The sequence below is a fragment of the Heteronotia binoei genome, chromosome 5 (genome assembly GCF_032191835.1).
Source record: "Heteronotia binoei isolate CCM8104 ecotype False Entrance Well chromosome 5, APGP_CSIRO_Hbin_v1, whole genome shotgun sequence".
Classification (NCBI taxonomy): Eukaryota; Metazoa; Chordata; class Lepidosauria; order Squamata; family Gekkonidae; genus Heteronotia; species Heteronotia binoei.
This window is the reverse complement of record NC_083227.1, coordinates 5952784-5972262: the sequence shown is the minus strand read 5'-3', so window position 1 is coordinate 5972262 and position 19479 is coordinate 5952784. Positions and strand designations below refer to the sequence as shown.

At 48.1% G+C, this 19479-nt stretch overlaps 2 protein-coding genes across 2 annotated transcripts in view; one reads left to right on the top strand and one right to left on the bottom strand.

Annotated features, from left to right (window-relative positions):
- The window catches only part of LOC132571595 (zinc finger protein OZF-like), a 388663-nt gene that overhangs the window by 176459 nt on the left and 192725 nt on the right, over positions 1-19479 (top strand). The window lies entirely within an intron of this gene.
- Positions 1-19479, bottom strand: part of LOC132570913 (zinc finger protein 208-like) — a gene marked incomplete at its 3' end in the record, with an annotated part of 122372 nt that overhangs the window by 58863 nt on the left and 44030 nt on the right. The window contains 2 exon segments of the mRNA XM_060237550.1: positions 12862-13286; positions 13368-13870. Coding sequence (XP_060093533.1) covers positions 12862-13286; positions 13368-13870 — 928 coding nt within the window.

The window sequence follows — 19479 nt, the reverse complement described above, 5'->3', positions numbered from 1 at the left end:
CTCCAAGGAAGGAGAGCCCACCGCTTCCCAAAGAATCATAGAGTTGGAAGGGACCTCCAGGGTTATCTAGTCCAACACCCGACACAATGCAGGAAACTCACAAACACCTCCCCCTAAATCCACAGGATCTTCATCGCTGTCAGATGGCCATCTAGCCTCTGTTGAGAAACCTCGAAGGAAGGAGAGCCCACCACCTCCCGAGGAAGCCTGTTCCACTGAGGAGTCGCTCCAACGGTCAGGAGGTTCTTCCTAAGGTTGAGCCAGAAACTCTTTTGATTCGATTTCAACCCATGGATAGAATCCTAGAGTTGGAAGGGACCTCCAGGGTCATCTAGTCCAACCCCCTGCACAATGCAGGAAACTCACAAACCCCTCCCCCTAAATTCACAGAATCTTCATCGCTGTCAGATGGCCATCTAGCCTCTGTTGAGAAACCTCCAAGGAAGGAGAGCCCACCACCTCCCGAGGAAGCCTGTTCCACTGAGGAATCGCTCTAACGGTCAGGAAGTTCTTCCTGATGTTGAGCCAGAAATTCTTTTAATTTCAACCCATTGGTTCTGGTCCTACCTTCCGGGCCACAGAAAAAAATTCCGCACTATACTCTAGAAGACAGCCCTTCAAGTCCTTGAAGATGGTGATCCTATCACCTCTCAGAGGCCTCCTCTCCAGGCGAAACGTCCCCAGCTCCTTCAATCTTTCCTCATAGGACTTGGTCTCCAGACCCCTCACTATCTTCATCGCCATCTTTTTGCAAGGGGGCGGGGAGGCAAAGGGTGGGGAGGGGACCAGCTTCAGCCTCCCTTTTTCTGAGCTGGAGGGGGGGGGATCCTCTGGGGGCAGAGTTACTCCCGAGCAGCCCCGTTGAGCTGCATGGGGGGAAGCCTTGCAGCATCCGGATCCTGGGAAGACCTTGGGGGGGGGGGTGGAATGGGAAATCATCCTTCTCAACGAGGGTTGCAATTCTGGGGAACGTGCTGGACATTTGGGAGGGTGGGATTCTGACAAGAAGATGATGATATTGGATTTATATCCTGTCCTTATCTTTGAATCTCAGAACGGCTCACAATCTCCTTTCCCTTCCTCCCCCACAACAGACACCCTGTGAGGTGGGTGGGGCTGAGAGAGCTCTCACAGCAGTTGCCCTTTCAAGGACAACGTCTGCCAGAGCTATGGCTGACCCAAGACCATGCTAGCAGCTGCATGTGGAGGAGTGGGGAATCAGACCCGGTTCTCCCAGATAAGAGAGCTATGGCTGACCCAGGGCCATTCCAGCAGCGGCAAGTGGAGGAATGGGGAATCAAACCCAGTTCTCCCAGACAGGTGGTGGGCTCTCCTTCCTTGGAGGTTTCTCAACAGAGGCTAGATGGCCATCTGACAGCAATGAAGATGCTGTGAATTTAGGGGAGGTGTTTGTGAGTTTCCTGCATTGTGCAGGGGGTTGAACTAGAGATCCCTTCCAACTCTAGGATTCTAAGGGTCCTTCTGCCAGGGTGAGTTGGGTCCCCCCCCTTCATGGGTGCTGGGACTGAATTCTCACCTTACACTTCCGGCCTTTTGAGGAGATGGCTGAGAAAATAAAGGGGTCACCAGTCCCTCTGGTGGTTCTGGTTTCCCACAGGAATTAGGCACCACGACAGACAGAGCCAAAGGAATGAGAGGCGCAGCTTGTAACATCTCTAAAAAGCCAACAGAGACTCTTAACTTCCCTCCAAAAAACAAGGTTGGCACATCTAAAATCCCTTGGCATGTGATACAGCAGAATAATATTAAACCCGATCTACAAACCACAAGGAACTCTTTTCTTCTGATCAGCCAGGGCGATTCTCAGGTGTCCCCTGAGCGTATGTGATTTCGGATGGTGTATGTCCAGTCTCCATTTTCCTTGTGACTTGTTCCTGTCTGTGTCTCTCCTTTTCCCCAGAGAGAAGCCTCTCTTCAGAGTCAAGTGAACAAAGGCATCTTTCCACAGATGGAGGTGACTCCACAGAAGGAGCAGGAGATGGAAGAGCAGGACCAGAAAGACCTGGGACTGGCAAGAGAGCAAGGAAAAGCCCCTTTCTCCTCCAAGCTGGGAGTGGGGTTGAATTCCAGGAAAGGGCTGGGCCAGAGACCCTGGCTAAGGACACCATGACCTCAGATGCGCGCAGCCGACGCTTCCAGCAGTTCCGCTACCATGAGGCCGATGGGCCCCGAGAGGTTTGCACCCGGCTCCATGGACTTTGCAGCCAGTGGCTGAAGCCGGAGAGGCACACCAAGAAGCAGATCGTGGACCTGGTGATGCTGGAGCAGTTCCTGACTCTCCTGCCCAAGAAATGCAGGGCTGGGTGAGAGGATGTGGGCCGGAGACCAGTTCCCAGGCGGTGGCCCTGGCCGAAGGTTTCCTCCTGAGTCAGGCAGAGGAGAAGAGGCAGGCAGAACAGGTGAGGGGGTTGCCTCCAAAACGTCCAATTCAAGCGATGATATCTGGCCTTCTTCTAAAGGTTCCCTGCCAGATTTTCTTCTAGAGAATTTCTGATCGCTGCAAGTAACTCTGCAGGTCTCCTGATGGAAGGGTGCAGAGTCTGGGAGTGGGGCAGGATCCATTCCTTGGGCCCAAGGCCATGGCATCCTGACCCCCCCTCCCTGGCTGCTTTTTCAGATGTGGGCCTCATCCAGGAAGAAAGAAGCTACGTTCCCTGAGGCGGAAGGAGCTTCCTTGGAGCAAGGGCAGAGGGCGCAGGCTGTGGAGCGTGTCCAAGATGCTCTCCCCTGTGGTAAGGGCCTTTTGTGCCTATAAACCAGGGGTAGCCAACGGTAGCTCTTCAGATGTTTTTTTCTTACAACTCCCATCAGCCCCAGCCATTGGCCATGCTGGCTGGGGCTGCTGGGAGTTGTAGGCAAAAAAACATCTGGAGAGCTTCCATTGGCCACCCCTGCTATATACCATTGGGGCACCCCATGAATTTGTTGCCTAGAGAGTTCGGGGGGTGGGGTGGGGGTGGGATTTAAATGTTTTCCCACACAGCCCAGAGTTAAAACGTGGCCGTTCAGTTACTAATACTCGTCATTAGGTGATATGGCTTTTATTGATATACTGACGTTCACAAGGCAAGACGGTTCTTGTGAAAACTAATCACGGTGGGGACTCACCCTGTCTTATACCTGTCTCCCCTAGCCGTTACCCGCTTGAATACAAAGGCGCAAGGAAGCCATGCCTCCCGCCAAAACCCGTTCCCACGCCCCTTTCGCAGGTGCACACATCAGCAGACACGCCCACGACCTTGACTCTCTCTGAGACCAGGCAGAAGTAGGTTCCAACAGTGACAAAGAGACAGTTGCTAGGCAAAAGCAGAGGTCAGAAGAAGAAGGAGATATTGGATTTATATCCCGCCCTCCACGCCGAGGAGTCTCAGAGCGGCTCACCATCTCCTTTCCCTTCCTCCCCCACAACAGACACCCTGTGAGGTGGGTGGGGCTGAGAGGGCTCTCACAGTAGCTGCCCTTTCAAGGAACAGAGGCTCAGAGCGGCCTACAATCTCCTTTCCCTTCCTCCCCCACAACAGACACCCTGTGAGGTGGGTGGGGCTGAGAGTGCTCTCCCAGCAGCTGCCCATTCAAGCACAGAGTCTCAGAGCGGCCTACAATCTCCTTTCCTTTCCTCCCCCACAACAGACACCCTGTGAGGTGTGTGGGGCTGAGAGAGCTCTCCCAAAAGCTGCCCTTTCAAGGCAGACGCTCAAAGTGGCCTATAATCTCCTTTATCTTCCTCTGCCAAAACAGACACCCTGTGAGGTGGGTGGGGCTGAGAGGGCTCTCACGGCAGCTGAGCTTTCAAGACAACCTTTGCCAGAGCTATAGCTGACTCAAGGCCATTCCAGCAGGTGCAAATGTCCTTGAAATGTTCCAGATGTCGCATCTGGCTGAAAACATGCTTGTGAAGGCACACTCTGAAAACTTATTTGTATTAGCCAGTGTAGTGTGGTTAAGAGCGTGGACTCTAATCTGGGAGACGTAGTCTGATTCCCCACTCCTCTACATGCAGCTGCTGAGTGACTTTGGATCAGTCGAGTTCTCTTAGAGCTGTTCTCTCAAGAGTGGTTTCTGTCAGAGCTCTCTCAGCCCCTCCTACTCCACAGGTGCCTGTTGTGGGGAGTGGAAGGGAATGAGATTGTAAGCCACTCTGAGACCCTGAGTGAAGGGCGGGGTATAAATCCAGTCTCTTCTTCTTCAGCCTTTGAGTCTCTAGATGCGCTCAAGTCACTTGTGTGCCAACGTAACAGTGATGTGTCGCGCAGCGTCATTTCCACCCCCTCCGAAATACATCAGCAGCCTTTGTAATGCTTGAGGCTTTCGGGTCCCAGAATTTAGTATAAATTATTTTAAAATTTGAAAAGAGTCCAGTAGCACCGTTAAGACTAACAGATTTTATTGTAACGTCAGCTTTTGAGAAACACAGCTCTTTTCTTCATTACAAATGCGGTGAGTGAACAGAGGGCCAGGTTAAAAACGAGAATTCCTCATGTACCAGAACTATATTTACTAAATATTTGTCAAATCACATTACCCAAAAAAAAAATGAAAAGGCTGTTACTGCATATTATTACTATAGCGAGGATACTGTATGCTGGAATCCGATGTATTTATGGGCTAAACAATTAGGGTATGAAATGATATGAAAAAATGATAGCTATAGTTTTTTTTTTTTCTTAGCTCATTCGCTCGATTGAATGTTTTATGTTAGTTAGTAGATATTGATGTGTAGGTGTGTATATTTTATTGTGTATGTTGTCCCTATATGTAAATTGTTTTGTAATAAATAAAATTTGTTTCCATGGTAATCCTAAAAAAAAAAAAAAAACAGAGGGCCAGGTTTCACATCCCTGGGAAGGGGGGGCACGAAGCAAGGTACAAACAAGCCAATGGAATAGCAAGTCTCAGAAAACGCTCCTCATTCCTCCTTTGTCTCAGGAACAGGCAGTGGAGAGATGCTGTTGAGCCGTCGTCTTTTCAGAGGGGTGGAAACGGCTGCTGCACCTCCAATCCAGGTAGGAGAGATGAGATGTGCAGAGGACAACCTGGGCCCCTCCTCCTTTCTCAGGGGAACTTTTGCTCCTTCAGTTTCTAGAAGGTTTCTGGGTAAGAGAGGGTCTACATGCCATTCCCCCAAGCCTTACTTTCCGTACCTTCCCAGATACTCCCTTCCAATGTGCAATCTCTGCCTGGCCTGACCTCTGATGAGGAGGGAATCTGCTTTTTCTTCCAGGGTCCCTTTTCCTTTGAGGAGGTGTCCGTCCCTTTCACGGAGGCAGAGTGGGCCCTGCTGGATCCGGGACAAAGAGCTCTGTACAGGGAAGTCATGCTGGAAAACTATGGGAATCTGGCCTCTCTGGGTAAGGACCTTTTATAAGCGCGAAAGGTGTGAATTCCGCCATTGTGATGAGGCATGAATCAAAACACTGAACAGCAATATGCTGTTTTGATTCCCTGTCGCATTACTTGCCCAGAGGCAATGGTGGCCGGTGGTGTAGTTGTCACCCAAGCTAGAGAATGGGTCCTGAACTGAGGTAAAGGTGGGATGAGAGGCCCTCAGAAAGACTCCAGAAGGGGCCAGATCCTCATTTCTCTGTTGCCAGCCTTTTTAGCATACGTTTTCCCCGGACGATATTACGAACATTTGCTCTGAAAGTGATCTGGAAATGATGAACCCCCCTTTTACTAGCTGGGATTCAGTAATAACCCATTATGGGGGAAAATACAACGGGTGCTGGTGTCAAGCAGCGATATTTCTCAATAATCAAGCTTTTGTTATTGAATCAAAAGTTGCTTTATTGAATAAAATGGATAAAAGGAAGTCCTTCTTCACCCAAAGGGTGATTAACATGTGGAATTCACTGCCACAGGAGGTGGCGGTGGCTACAAGCATAACCAGCTTCAGGAGGGGGTTGGATAAATATATGGAGCAGAGGTCCATCAGCGGCTATTAGCCACAGTGTGTGTATATATATGTGTGTGTGTGTGTGTATATATATATATATATAAAATTTTTGGCCACTGTGTGACACAGAGTGTTGGATTGGATGGGCCACTGACCTGATCCAACATGGCTTCTCTTATGTGACACAGAGTGTTGGACTGGATGGTCCACTGACCTGATCGAACATGGCTTCTCTTATGTTGTTTTGTGACACAGAGCGTTGGACTGGATGGGTCATTGGCTGATCCAACATGGCTTCTCTTATGTTCTTATGTAACTCAGAGTGTTGGTCTGGATGGGCCATTGGCCTGATCCAACATGGGTTCTCTTATGTTCTTTTGTGACACAGAGTGTTGGACTGGATGATCTCCAACGGCACCTGGATCGGGGCGGTGTGGCGGTGCTGATGTTGCTGGACCTGTCGGCCGCGTTCGACACGGTCGACCATCGGCTACTGACCCGCCGCCTCGCCGATGTAGGAGTGAGCGGGTCTGCCCTACAATGGCTCTCCTCCTTCCTCAAGGATCGGGGACAAAGGGTGGCAATTGGGGGCGAGCGGTCCCAGAGGCGCACACTGGACTGTGGAGTGCCTCAGGGGGCAGTTCTCTCACCAATGCTATTTAATATCTATATGCGCCCCCTTGCCCAGATTGCCAGGAGACATGGGCTTGGGTGCCATCAATATACAGATGACACCCAACTCTACCTGCTGATGGACGGCCGGCCTGACTGCGTCCCAGAGAAAATAGACCGGGCCATGCAGGATATGGCAACTTGGTTGAGGAGGAGCGGGCTGAAATTGAATCCAGCGAAGACAGAAGTCCTTTGTCTGGGTCGGGGCGCTCGGGAAGGGGAAATACCTCTCCCGGTCTTCGACGGGTTAAGAGCCTGGGAGTTTTACTGGAGCCTTCACTATCAATGGTGGCCCAGATTGCAGCCACTGCCAAGTCAGCCTTTTTCCATCTAAGGCGGGCAAAGCAGTTGGCTCCCTTCCTAGAGCGCCAAGATCTGGCAACGGTGCTTCATGCAACGGTCACCTCGAGACTGGATTACTGCAATGCCCTCTACATGGGGCTGCCTCTGTACCGAACCCGGAAGCTGCAGCTGGTGCAGAATGCAGCGGCTAGACTGTTGTTGGGGCTTCCTAAATGGGAGCACATACAGCCTGGACTGCGCGAGCTGCACTGGCTGCCAGTTATATACCGGGTCCGTTACAAAGTGCTGGTCATTACCTTTAAAGCCCTACATGGTCGAGGACCTGCCTACCTTAGGGACCGTCTCTCCCCATATGAACTCCAGAGAGCACTGAGGTCAGCCGGGAAAAACTTGTTGACTTCCCCCGGACCGAGAGAGGTGAAGCTGCAAAGCACCCGTAACCGGGCCTTCTCCTCTATAGCCCCGAGCCTATGGAACCAACTTCCAGAAGAAATGCGGGCCCTGCGGGATCTTGAACAATTCCGCAGGGCCTGCAAGACCTTCCTCTTCCGACTGGCTTTCGCTGATGAAAAAGGAAATTGCTAAGGAAAACCGCCATCATAAAAAACAAACATAGTATTAGCACTTTTATCAATTTAATTTAAATTAATTTTTAAAGACTTAACCAGAATTTTGATTGAAAAGTTTATAATGTTTGAATGTGATTTTATTCATCTCTGTATAATTGAAACTTGAATGGTGCTGTTAGCCGCCCTGAGCCTGCTCCGGCGGGGAGGGCGGGATACAAATAAAACTTTGTTGTTGTTGGATGGGCCATTGGCCTGATCCAACATGGCTTCTCTTAGGTTCTTATGTGACACAGAGTGTTGGACTGGATGGGCCATTGGCCTGACCCAACGTGGCTTCTCTTAGGTTCCTATGTGACACAGAGTGTTGGACTGGATGGGCCATTGGCCTGAACCAACGTGGCTTCTCTTAGGTTCCTATGTGACACAGAGTGTTGGACTGGATGGGCCATTGGCCTGACCCAACGTGGCTTCTCTTAGGTTCTTATGTGACACAGAGTGTTGGACTGGATGGGCCATTGGCCTAATCCAACAGGGCTTCTCTTATGTGACACAGAGTGTTGGACTGGATGGGCCATTGGCCTGATCCAACAGGGCTTCTCTTATGTGACACAGAGTGTTGGACTGGATGGGCCATTGGCCTGACCCAACGTGGCTTCTCTTAGGTTCTTATGTGACACAGAGAGTTGGCCTGGAGGAGCCATTGGCCTGATCCAACATGGCTTCTCTTATGTGACACAGAGTGTTGGACTGGAGGGGCCACTGGCCTGATCCAACAGGGCTTCTCTTATGTTCTTATGTGACACAGAGTGTTGGACTGGATGGGCCATTGGCCTGATCCAACATGGCTTCACTTATGTTCTTATGTGACACAGAATGTTGGACTGGATGGGCCATCGGCCTGATCCGACAAGGCTTCTCTTATGTGACACAGAGCCCCGCCCCCACAGCCACCATGTGACTTTCAACCTCCGGAGGCTTCAGTCTCCGATTGAAAGGCTTCCTCTTGGGATGGGGTGTCTGTGTTACTTGGAAGAAGTTGGCTGCGACTCGTGAGTAGAGAGGCCAATCCCTCGCTTCAGAGTGGCCAGAAAGCGGGGGAGGGGGGAGGAGGGAAAAGTCTGCTGGGCACTTCATTATTCCCTATGTGGAGATCGATTCTCATAGGGTATAATGGGGAATTGATCTGGAGGTTTCAGGGGCTCTGGGGGAGCTGTTTTTTGAGGTAGAGGCACCACATTTTCAGTATAGTATCTAGTGCCTCTCCCCAAAGTACCTCCCAAGTTTCAAAACGATTGGACCGGGGGGTCCAATACTATGAGCCCCAAAAGAAGCTGACCCTATCCTTCATTATTCCTGTGGAAGGAAGACATTTAAAAAGGTGTGCGGTCCCTTTAAATGTGATGGCCAGAACTCCCTTGGAGTTCAATGATGCTTGTCACACCCTTGCTTCTGGCTCCGCCCCCATGTCTCCTGATTCCACCCCCCAAGTCTCCTGACTCCACCCCCAAAGTCCCCATATATTTCTTGAATTGGACGTGGCAACCCTAGCAGTGGGGCAAAACCCAGCTGATGATTCCAAGGTGGGGCTGGCTGCCAGAGGCCACTGTGAAGGTATGGTGACCCCCCCCCATAATGCACTTCCCCCCCTTAGACCTGGATTTCCCCCTCGGAAAGGTTGTTCCCTTCTGAGAAGGACCCTCCCCAGGAGTTTTCCTCTTTGTCTTTGAAAGGCTTCCTGTCCTGCCCTGTCCCAGAGATCTCATTTAGCCCACCCTGGGACCCGAGGGGAGAATCAGGAGCACTCAAATGCTGGGTGGGAAAAGCCAGGGTGGAAGACCTCCCTCTTGGGAGCTTCCCAGAGGCAAAACCAGAACAAAGTCCTGGAGAGGTGACCGTCAAGCAGAGGCCAGAAGACAACCGAGAGATCCCCTAGAATGGTCCAGGAAAAGGAAAGGAAAGGTGCCCCGTGCAAGCACCAGTCGCTTCCGACTCTGGGGTGACGTTGCTTTCACAACGTTTTCACAGCAGGCTTTTGACGGGGTGGTTTGCCATTGCCTTCCCCAATCTTTTACGCTTCCCCCCCAGCAAGCTGGGGACTCCTTTGACCGACCTCGGAAAGATGGAAAGCTGAATCGACCTGGAGCCGGCTACCTGAACCAGCTTTCGCTGGGATTGAACTCAGGTCGTGAGCAGAGAGTTCAGACCACAGTCCTCTTATGCCAAGTACTGCACAATCGTCATCAATGATAGCCTCTAGGATTACTGAATCACAGAAAGCTTTATTCGCTTAACAGAAATATAACAGGCAAGACTCAATCTTGGCAGAACTAGGGATACAGATATATTGGTTGACTCTGCCTGTGAATTATTTGAGCAAAAAGCACCTTTTCCCCACCAATGAAACATTCCCCTTCCCCACCTCTGACCCCATCTACAGTTCTCTAAATCTCTATATTCCCAAAGTCCAGTCCTCTCTTTTCAATGAATCTCACCAAAAGATTCCGGCAACAATTCTTGTTTTTTTACATATCTGGCAGTGATTATCACAGGCAATGCTTGTGATCATTAATTACTAATCGCAACGTACGGTCCAGTGGGCTACGAATGTAGGTCGTAATATTAAGTTAGACGAATGGGAGATGCTATGGAAATCTAATATTAAATTAACTTAAGTCAATAGCTTTTAAGGAAAACTTGTACAAGATGTTTTATAGATGGTATGTAACTCCCCAGAAACTTTCTGAGATGTATGTTAATATGTCTAGTAAGTGTTGGAAGTGCACAAAACATGTTGGGTCGTTTTACCATATGTGGTGGACCTGTGAGATGACAAAAGACTATTGGAAGATGGTGCATGAATTTGAAGATGCAGATTCAATTCAAACCAGAACTAATTTTATTGAATACATATCCTAGTGATTATACAAGACACTTAATGGCACATATTAATACAGCAGCTAGGATTTTACTTGCACAGAAATGGAAACTTCAGGAAATTCCTACAAGATTGGAGCTGATGGGGAAAATACTGGAAACAGCAGAGATGGACTATTTATCTCAGTTACTTGCCGGGAAATCCAAGGAAGAAGCAAGAAAATATTGGGAGAAGTTACATGTGTGGTTAGATACTTAAGATCTACTGGTGTGAACTTTTATTTCTATTTTCTACTATATATATTAGAAATACAATCCAAAGCAGATAGTTTAAACGAAGACTTACAATCCTTATAATATTTTAGATAGATTAGGAAGATACAATGTTAAGCGTGTAACAATATTGTAAAAATATTTTATTTTAATGACGTATTGACGTGCAGAATGGACTATGTTCATAGTGCTTTTCTATTTCCACTTCCCCCTTTTTCTTTCTGGAAATCTAATAAAACTTATTATTATTAATCACAACGTTCGTATTTCAAAGTCTTACTAAAAGTTCCTGGACCCTAGACAAAGTTCCTTAGCCCAACGATCAAGATTGTACCGGAGAAGATCCGTCTCACCTGCATCCAGCTGTTAATTCTGGCAATGTGAAAGGTCTTCCTGAAACAGCACTTCTTTCCTGTGTTCCTGTCTCAGCACAGAGACAAATGTTTCAACCTCTTGAAGCAGAGAAGGCCTAGAGTGAGGCCTCACAATGAAAAGTTAAAACAAATTTAGGCCATTTAAACGTATAACACTCCCTTGTGCGGAATCCTCTCTGCTAAAGGAGACAGATCTTGGATCTACTTCAGCTGGCAGAGTTTGCAGATCTACTTCACCTTTGCTTTCTCCCTTGTGGGATCTCCGTGAGGGCTTCAGACACAGATAAAGCTCCTTCTGTAGTCTGGCCAACTGTAACGTTTCCTCTTGGCTGGGATAAGATTTCCCACAAATTAAAGTTTTATACAAGAAGTTATATCATTTCGATGCTTTATGTGGTATGTGCGTGTGTTTTTCTTGTGACTTTTCCTGGGCTAAGGGGTTACATGGTTTCTCCTTCCGTCAATTCCTAGCTCTTTTCAAAAAGTGCTACTCCAACTTCATCCCTTTGCACACTCTAAGGACTCCTATTGTTGTCCTATTGTAATACCATAGACCTTTACTGGCATTAATACAAGAATACAGTATACTTTAAAACCAACAGTGACACTATAGAATATAATAAAACCTTTAAAAACCAACAAAAGTTAAATGACATAAAATAGCAGTAGGCTATGCATGAGTCAAAGCCTCTCTGATTTGGATCGCAACCTGTAAAAAGCAAGCAACATGAGTGGTGACAAAGTTGTGTTTCCTGTGGAGTAAAAAACGAACCTTGGCATTGTCAGAATGGTCTTGATGGTCAGAAAGCAGTGCATCTAGATATCTTGCACGTGGACTGCTATAAAAAGGGCAGTCCAAAAGAACATGAGGGACAGTTTCGATGACTCCTTGACTACAAGGGCATCGTCTTAAGATTGCGGGGGATTCTGTGGTATCTTCCGAAAAGGATGGCCGATGGTAATGCATTAAATCTAGCCAGCATGAATGCTCTTCTTTGGTGAGGATCAGTTAAAAGGAGGAAATAGGGAGCTAAAAGCCCAGGAATCTGGGATAAACCCAGATAGCTTAGGGAGCAAGTTTTCCAAGCTGCCTCGGTAAGACGTTGCAACTGGATATCTAGTAGTCTACGTTTGATGGATTGAAATACCTCAGAAGCAGAGGATAGATAAAATGCATCCAAGGAAATTCCTATGGATATGATTTTCTTTTGGATCAGGGTCAACCATTTGGATGCATGATGGTCCATCGGCATCAAAAAGGTGAAAGAATTCTGATCAGAATTAAATAAAAGGCGCAGCCAAAACTTAAAGGTCAAAAGCATTCAAAAGGTTTCTCTCCTGTGTGGATTCTCTGGTGCCGTTGAAGAGTGCCACTCTGACTTAATATCTTTCCACACTCTGAGCATGCAAAAGTTTTCTCCCCTGTGTGGGTTCAATGATGATGTTAAAGAGTGCCACTCTGACTGAATCTCTTTCCATACTCTGAGCATCATTCGTTCAATTTTGATACGGTCGACGACCAGCACAAATCAGAAAGAGTTTACAAAAGCTAAAAAACAAAGCTAAAATATTTTCAAAATAATCAAATATTGCGTAAGATAACAGTAGGAAATAAGGTATATAAAATAGCAATAAAAATTTGGCTTTGGAACATAATGTAACAATGTGAATTTTACATGCAATTAAAAAGAACCTTGCACAAGGACCTGTAATCCCTCTGAGCATTCAAAAGGTGTCTTCCCTGTGTGGGTTCTCTGATGCTGTTGAAGATTGCTACGGTGACTGAATCGCTTTCCACACTCTCCACATTCAAAAGGTTTCTCCCCTGTGTGGGTTCTCTGATGCTCTTGAAGATTGCCATTCCTGCTGAATCTCTTTCCACACTCTGAGCATTCAAAAGGTTTCTCCCCTGTGTGAGTTCTCTGGTGCTGCAGAAGATGGGAACTGAGACTGAATCTCTTTCCACATTCTGAGCATTCAAAAGGTTTCTCCCCTGTGTGGGTTCTCTGATGCCGTTTAAGACCTCTCCTGTCACTGAATCTCTTTCCACACTCTGAGCATTCAAAAGGTGTCTTCCCTGTGTGGGTTCTCTGATGCTGTTGAAGATTGCTACGGTGACTGAATCGCTTTCCACACTCTCCACATTCAAAAGGTTTCTCCCCTGTGTGAGTTCTCTGATGCAGTTGAAGACTGCTACTCAGAGTGAATCTCTTTCCACACTCGAAGCATTCAAAAGGCTTCTCCCCTGTGTGAGTTCTCTGATGCATTTTAAGTTTGCTACACTGACTGAATCTCTTTCCACACTCTCTGCATTCAAAAGATTTCTCCCCTGTGTGAATTCTCAGGTGCAGTTGAAGACATCTCCTGTCACTGAATCTCTTTCCACACTCTGAGCATTCAAAAGGTTTCTCTCCTGTGTGGGTTCCCTGGTGCGGTTGAAGACATCTCCTGTCACTGAATCTCTTTCCACACTCTGAGCATTCAAAAGGTTTCTCTCCTGTGTGGGTTCTCTGATGCAGTTGAAGGCTGCCACTGCGACTGAATCTCTTTCCACATTCTGAGCATGCAAAAGGTTTCTCCCCTGTGTGGGTTGTCTGATGGCGTTTAAGAGTGCCACTCTCTCTGAATCTCTTTCCACACTCTGAGCATTCAAAAGCTTTCTCCCCTGTGTGAGTTCTCTGGTGCCGCTGAAGTTGGGAACTGTGACTGAATCTCTTTCCACACTCTGAGCATTCAAAAGGTTTCTCTCCTGTGTGGGTTCTCTGATGCAGTTGAAGGCTGCCACTGCGACTGAATCTCTTTCCACATTCTGAGCATTCAAAAGGTTTCTCCCCTGTGTGAGTTCTCTGGTGCCGCTGAAGTTGGGAACTGTGACTGAATCTCTTTCCACACTCTGAGCATGCAACAAATTCCTTTCCTCTTTGTATTCTTTGGTTCACAAGAATCTGTGGTTTATATCTGAAGTGAATGTATTCACTCATCTCCGTTATATTGGGGAAATGTACATTACGCTTTCTTCCATTTCTCTTCTCAACCAAACGGCTATCTTTCTTTCTCTTGGGTCTGCCTTGATTCCTGACATTTCCTTTCAAGTCTTTATTAATAACTTTATCTGGCAAATGTGGATGAAGTTCTTCACCCTCTTCATTTGTCTGATCAACCTTTGCTGGAACAAAATGAGACACAGCATTAGAACCTGGATGAGCAGGTAAGGGCTGTAACCAGGAGGTGCTGCCAAACTTATGGGAGCAGCCCAACAGGCAGTGGGGTCCCCATTTCCTGAGCTGAACGGGAAGTTCCTTCTCAGAAACAGGCCAAGTGAAGACACTCTCTGCAAAGACCAGAGAACTTGCCCGGGGGCTTGTCTAACTGCATAAGGTTACAACACAGGCATCCTCCAGGCAAACCCCTGTCTTTCCCCCGCACCCAGCAATGGAATGGGTAAAACAATAGGTTCATAGGTAAAGTATTGCTTATGCCTTCTATCTCTGGCTAGCAACTAATGGCTAATCTTTCCAACGTTCCTGCTCCAACTTAGCACCTTTTGTGTTACCTCTACGCTTATTAGGGTTGCTAGGGCCAATTTAAGAAATATCTGGGAACTTTGGGGGTGGAGCCAGGAGACGTTGGGGTGGAGCCAGAAGCAAGGGTGTGATGAGCATAACTGAACTCCAAAGGGAGTTCTGGCTATTCACATTTAAAGGGAGTGCACACCTTTTAAATGCCTTCCCCCCATTGGAAATAATGAAGGATAGGGGCAGCTTCTTTTATAGCTCACAGAATTGGACCCCCTGGTCCAATCTTTTTGAAACTTGGAAGGTGTTTTCAGGAGAGGTATCGGATACTATGCTGCACGTTTGGTGCCTCTACTCAAAAAACAGACCCTGCAGAGCCCCGGATACCCGTTCATCAATTCTCCATTATACGCAATGGGAATTGGTCTCCATAGGGAACAATGGAGTGCCCAGCAGACATTTCTCCTCCACCTCCTTTTGGATGACCCTGAAGCATGGAGGGGGTCTCCAAACTGGGGGATCCCCTGCCCCCACCTGGGGATTGAATAAACACACAACCACGAATGATTGTAGTGCCCAACAATTACTAAGACTATATTGCAATACAATAATGTAATAACGGTGAAATTACACAAATACATAGACACACACACACACACACACACATATATATATACTGTGGCTAACAGCCACTGATGAACCTCTGCTCCATATTTTTATCCAATCTCCTCTTAAAGCTGGCTATGCTTGTAGCCACCACCACCTCCTGTGGCAGTGAATTCCACATGTTAATCACCCTTTGGGTGAAGAAGTACTTCCTTTTATCCATTTTAACCTGACTGCTCAGCAATTTTATTGAATGCCCACGAGTTCTTGTATTGTGAGAAAGGGAGAAAAGGACTTCTTTCTCTGCTTTCTCCATCCCATGCATAATCTTGTAAAGCTCTATCATGTCACCCTATCATGTCAACGTTTCTCCAAGCTAAAGAGCCCCAAGCGTTTTAACCTTTCTTCATAGGGAAAGTGTTCTAAACCTTTAATCATTCTAGTTGCCCTTTTCTGCACTTTTTCCAATGCTATAATACCATTTTGAGGTGCGGTGACCAGAATTGTATACAGTATTCCAAATGAGACCGCACCATCAATTTATACAGGGGCATTATGATACTGGCTGATTTGTTATCAATTCCCTTCCTAAGAATTCCCAGCATGGCGTTGGCCTTTTTAATTGCAAACACACACTGTCTTGACATTTTCAGTGAGTTATCTACCACGACCCCAAGATCTCTCTCTTGGTCAGTGTCTGCCAGTTCACGCCCAGGTAACATTTTTTCCTGCAACAGGTCCTCTTATCATTCTGGCTTTTTTGGGGGGTGTGGGGGTGGGTTAGAATAACCTACCCTATATTTCCCCCCTTTCTCCATGTCCCTTCCCATCAGCTGCCTTCCCAACATACCTTGCATCCCTCTATCTTTCCCTCCCCCACAGCCCCCTCCCCAAGGCCACAGCGCTCACAGCAGATTTTAGCACCCTCTGTATTTCTCCCCACAACGGGCCTTATTACTAGTATAAAAAAATAAAAGGTCCAAATCAAAGCACAGAATCCCAACAAGTGAAAGGGGGACGGATCGTTGCCGGATCACAGTCAGAGCAGATCTTCATAATCCCATCCAGGGGAAAGCAGTGTTGAAAAGTCTGGCAACAGAGAACTGAAGATCCGGCCCCTTCTGGAGTCTTTCTGAGGGCCTCTCATCCCACCTTTACCTCAGTCCAGGATCCCTTCTCTAGCTTGGGTGATGGCCACAACACTGGCCATAGTAGCCTCTAGGCAACTAGCGGGACAGGAGACAAAACCGGATGTTGCTGTTCAATGTTTGATTCATGCCTCATTACAATGGCGGAATTCACACCTTTGGCACCTATAAAAGAAACTTACCCAGAGAGGCCAAATTCCCATAGTTCTCCAGCATGACTTCCCTGTACAGAGCTCTTTGGTCCGGATCCAGCAGATCCCACTCTGCCTCCGTGAAAGAGACGGACACCTCTTCCAAGGAAAAGGGACCCTGGAAAAAAAACAAGATTCCCTCAGAGGACATTCCAGGCAAAGATATTGAAGAAGATATTGCATTTATATCCTGCCCTCCACTCCGAATAGTCTCAGAGTGGCCTACAATCTCCTTTCCCTTTCTCCCCCACAACAGACACCCTGTGAGGTCGGTGGGGCTGGAGGGGGCTCTCACAGCAGCTGCCCTTTCAAGGACAGAGGCTCAGAGCGGCCTACAATCTCCTTTCCCTTCCTCCCCAACAACAGACACCCTGTGAGGTGGGTGGGGCTGAGCGGGGTCTCACAGCAGCTGCCCTTTCAAGGACAGAGGCTCAGAGCGGCCTACAATCTCCTTTCCCTTCCTCCCCCACAACAGACACCCTGTGAGGTCGGTGGGGCTGGAGGGGGCTCTCACAGCAGCTGCCCTTTCAAGGACAGAGGCTCAGAGCGGCCTACAATCTCCTTTCCCTTCCTCCCCAACAACAGACACCCTGTGAGGTGGGTGGGGCTGAGCGGGGTCTCACAGCAGCTGCCCTTTCAAGGACAGAGGCTCAGAGCGGCCTACAATCTCCTTTCCCTTCCTCCCCCACAACAGACACCCTGTAAGGTCGGTGGGGCTGAGAGGGCTCTCACCGCAGCTGCTCTTTCAAGGACAACCTCTGCCAGAGCTATGGCTGACCCAAGGCCATTCCAGGAGGTGCAAATGGAGGAGTGGGGAATCAAACCCGGTTCTCCCAGATAAGAGTCCGCGCACTTAACCACTACACCAAACTGGCTCTCCACTATACCAAGATGGCCCACTGGAAGGGAGTCATCTGGGAAGGTACAGGATGTAAAGCTTGGGATGGGTAAAGGGAGTGGCATGCAGACCCTCTCTTGCCTGGAAACCTTCTAGAAACTGAAGAAGCAAAACCCCTCCTGAGAAAGGAGGAGGTACCCAGGCTGTGCCCTCTGATCACCTACCTGGGCTGGAGCTGCAGCAGCCGTTTCCACACCTCTGAAAAGATGGTGACTCAATAGCATCTCTCCACTGCCTGTGAGACAAAGGAGGAAAGGAGGGCACTTTCTTGTTTGTTTGTACCTTGCTTCACGCACCCCCCTTCCCAGAGATGTGAAACCTGGCCCTCTGTACACTCATCTAAGTTTTAATGAAGAAAAGAAGAAGAAGAAGATATTGGATTTATATCCCGCCCTCCACTCCGAAGAGTCTCAGAGCGGCTTACAATCTCCTTTTACCTTCCTCCCCCACAACAGACACCCTGTGAGGTGGGTGGGGCTGGAGAGGGCTCTCACAGCAGCTGCCCTTTCAAGGACAACCTCTGCCAGAGCTATGGCTGACCCAAGGCCATTCCAGCAGGTGCAAGTGGAGGAGTGGGGAATCAAACCCGGTTCTCCCAGATAAGAGTCCGCACACTTAACCACTACACCAAACTGGCTCTACACCAAAGAGCTGTGTTTCTCAAAAGCTTTTGCGACATTTTTTTGAATCCTTTTTTACTAAATTCTGGGACCTGTAAGCCTCCGGGATTACAAAGGCTGTTGACTTATTTCAGACTTCTGTGAAACCTAGGTCAGGCGGGGAGGGGAGAGAGGTGATGGAAATGATGTGGCCTGAAATATCTGTGTCACACTGGCCCACAAGTGACTTGAGGACATCTGGAGCCTCGAGGAAAGAAGAAGAGGAGACTGGATTTATACCACACCCTTCACTTAGGGTCTCAGAACATTTTACAATCCCTTTCCCTTCCTCTCACCGCAACAGACATCCTGTGAGATAGGAGAGGCTGAGAGAGCCGTGACACAAACCGCTCTTGAGAGAACAGCTCCTGGGGGGTGCCAGTCCAAACCCTCCATCCCTCTCTGGCATCCTGTTCTCCTCACTGGCCCACCAGATGCCCCCGTAAGCACAGGTACAGAAGCCAAATTCCCCCATCACCTCCTGATGGCACCTGGGTTTTTTGGCAACTGTGTGGCAAAGGGCTTTGGATGGGCCACTGGCCTGATCCAGCATTGCTTCTCTTATGTTCTTATGTTAGAATCATAGAATCACAGAGCTGGAAGGGACCTCTAGGGTCATCTAGTCCAACCCCCTGCACATGAAATTCACAGGATCGTCATTGCTGTCAGATGGCCATCTAGCCTCTGTTCAAAAACCTCCAAGGAAGGAGAGCCCAAGGAAGCCTGTTCCACTGAGGAATCATTCTAACGGTCAGGAAGTTCTTCCTAATGTTGAGCCAGAAACTCTTTTGATTTAATTTCAACCCACTGGTTCTGGTCCTACCTTCCGGGGCCACAGAAAACAATTCCACACCATCCTCTATATGACAACACTTCAAGTACTTGAAGACGATGATCCTATCACCTCTCAGCCGCCTCCTCTCCAGGCTAAACATCCCCAGCTCCTTCAACCTTTCCTCATAGGACTTGGTCTCCAGACCCCTCACCATCTTTGTCGCCCTCCTCAGGACCCGTTCCAGCTTGTCTATATCCTTCTTAAAATGTGGTACCCAAACCGGAACACAATACTCCAGGTGAGGTCTTACCAGAGCAGAGTAAAGCAATACCATCACATCACGTGATCTGGACACTATATTTCTGTTGATATAGCCCAAAATTGCATTTGCCTTTTTTTAGCCACCGCATCACACTGTTGACTCATGTTCAGCGTATGATCCACTAAGACCCCTAGATCCTTATCGCACATACTACTGCTAAGACAAGTCTCCCCCATGCTATAACCATGCATTGGATTTTTCCTACCTAAACGCAGAACTTTACATTTATCCCTGTTAAAATTCATTTAATTGATTTTAGCCCAGTTTTCCAGCTTGTCAAGGTCATCCTGTATCCTGTTTCTGTCTTCTTCTGTGTTTGCAACCCCTCCCAATTTAGTATCATCTGCAAATTTAATAAGCATTCCCTCTATTCCTTCATCCAAATC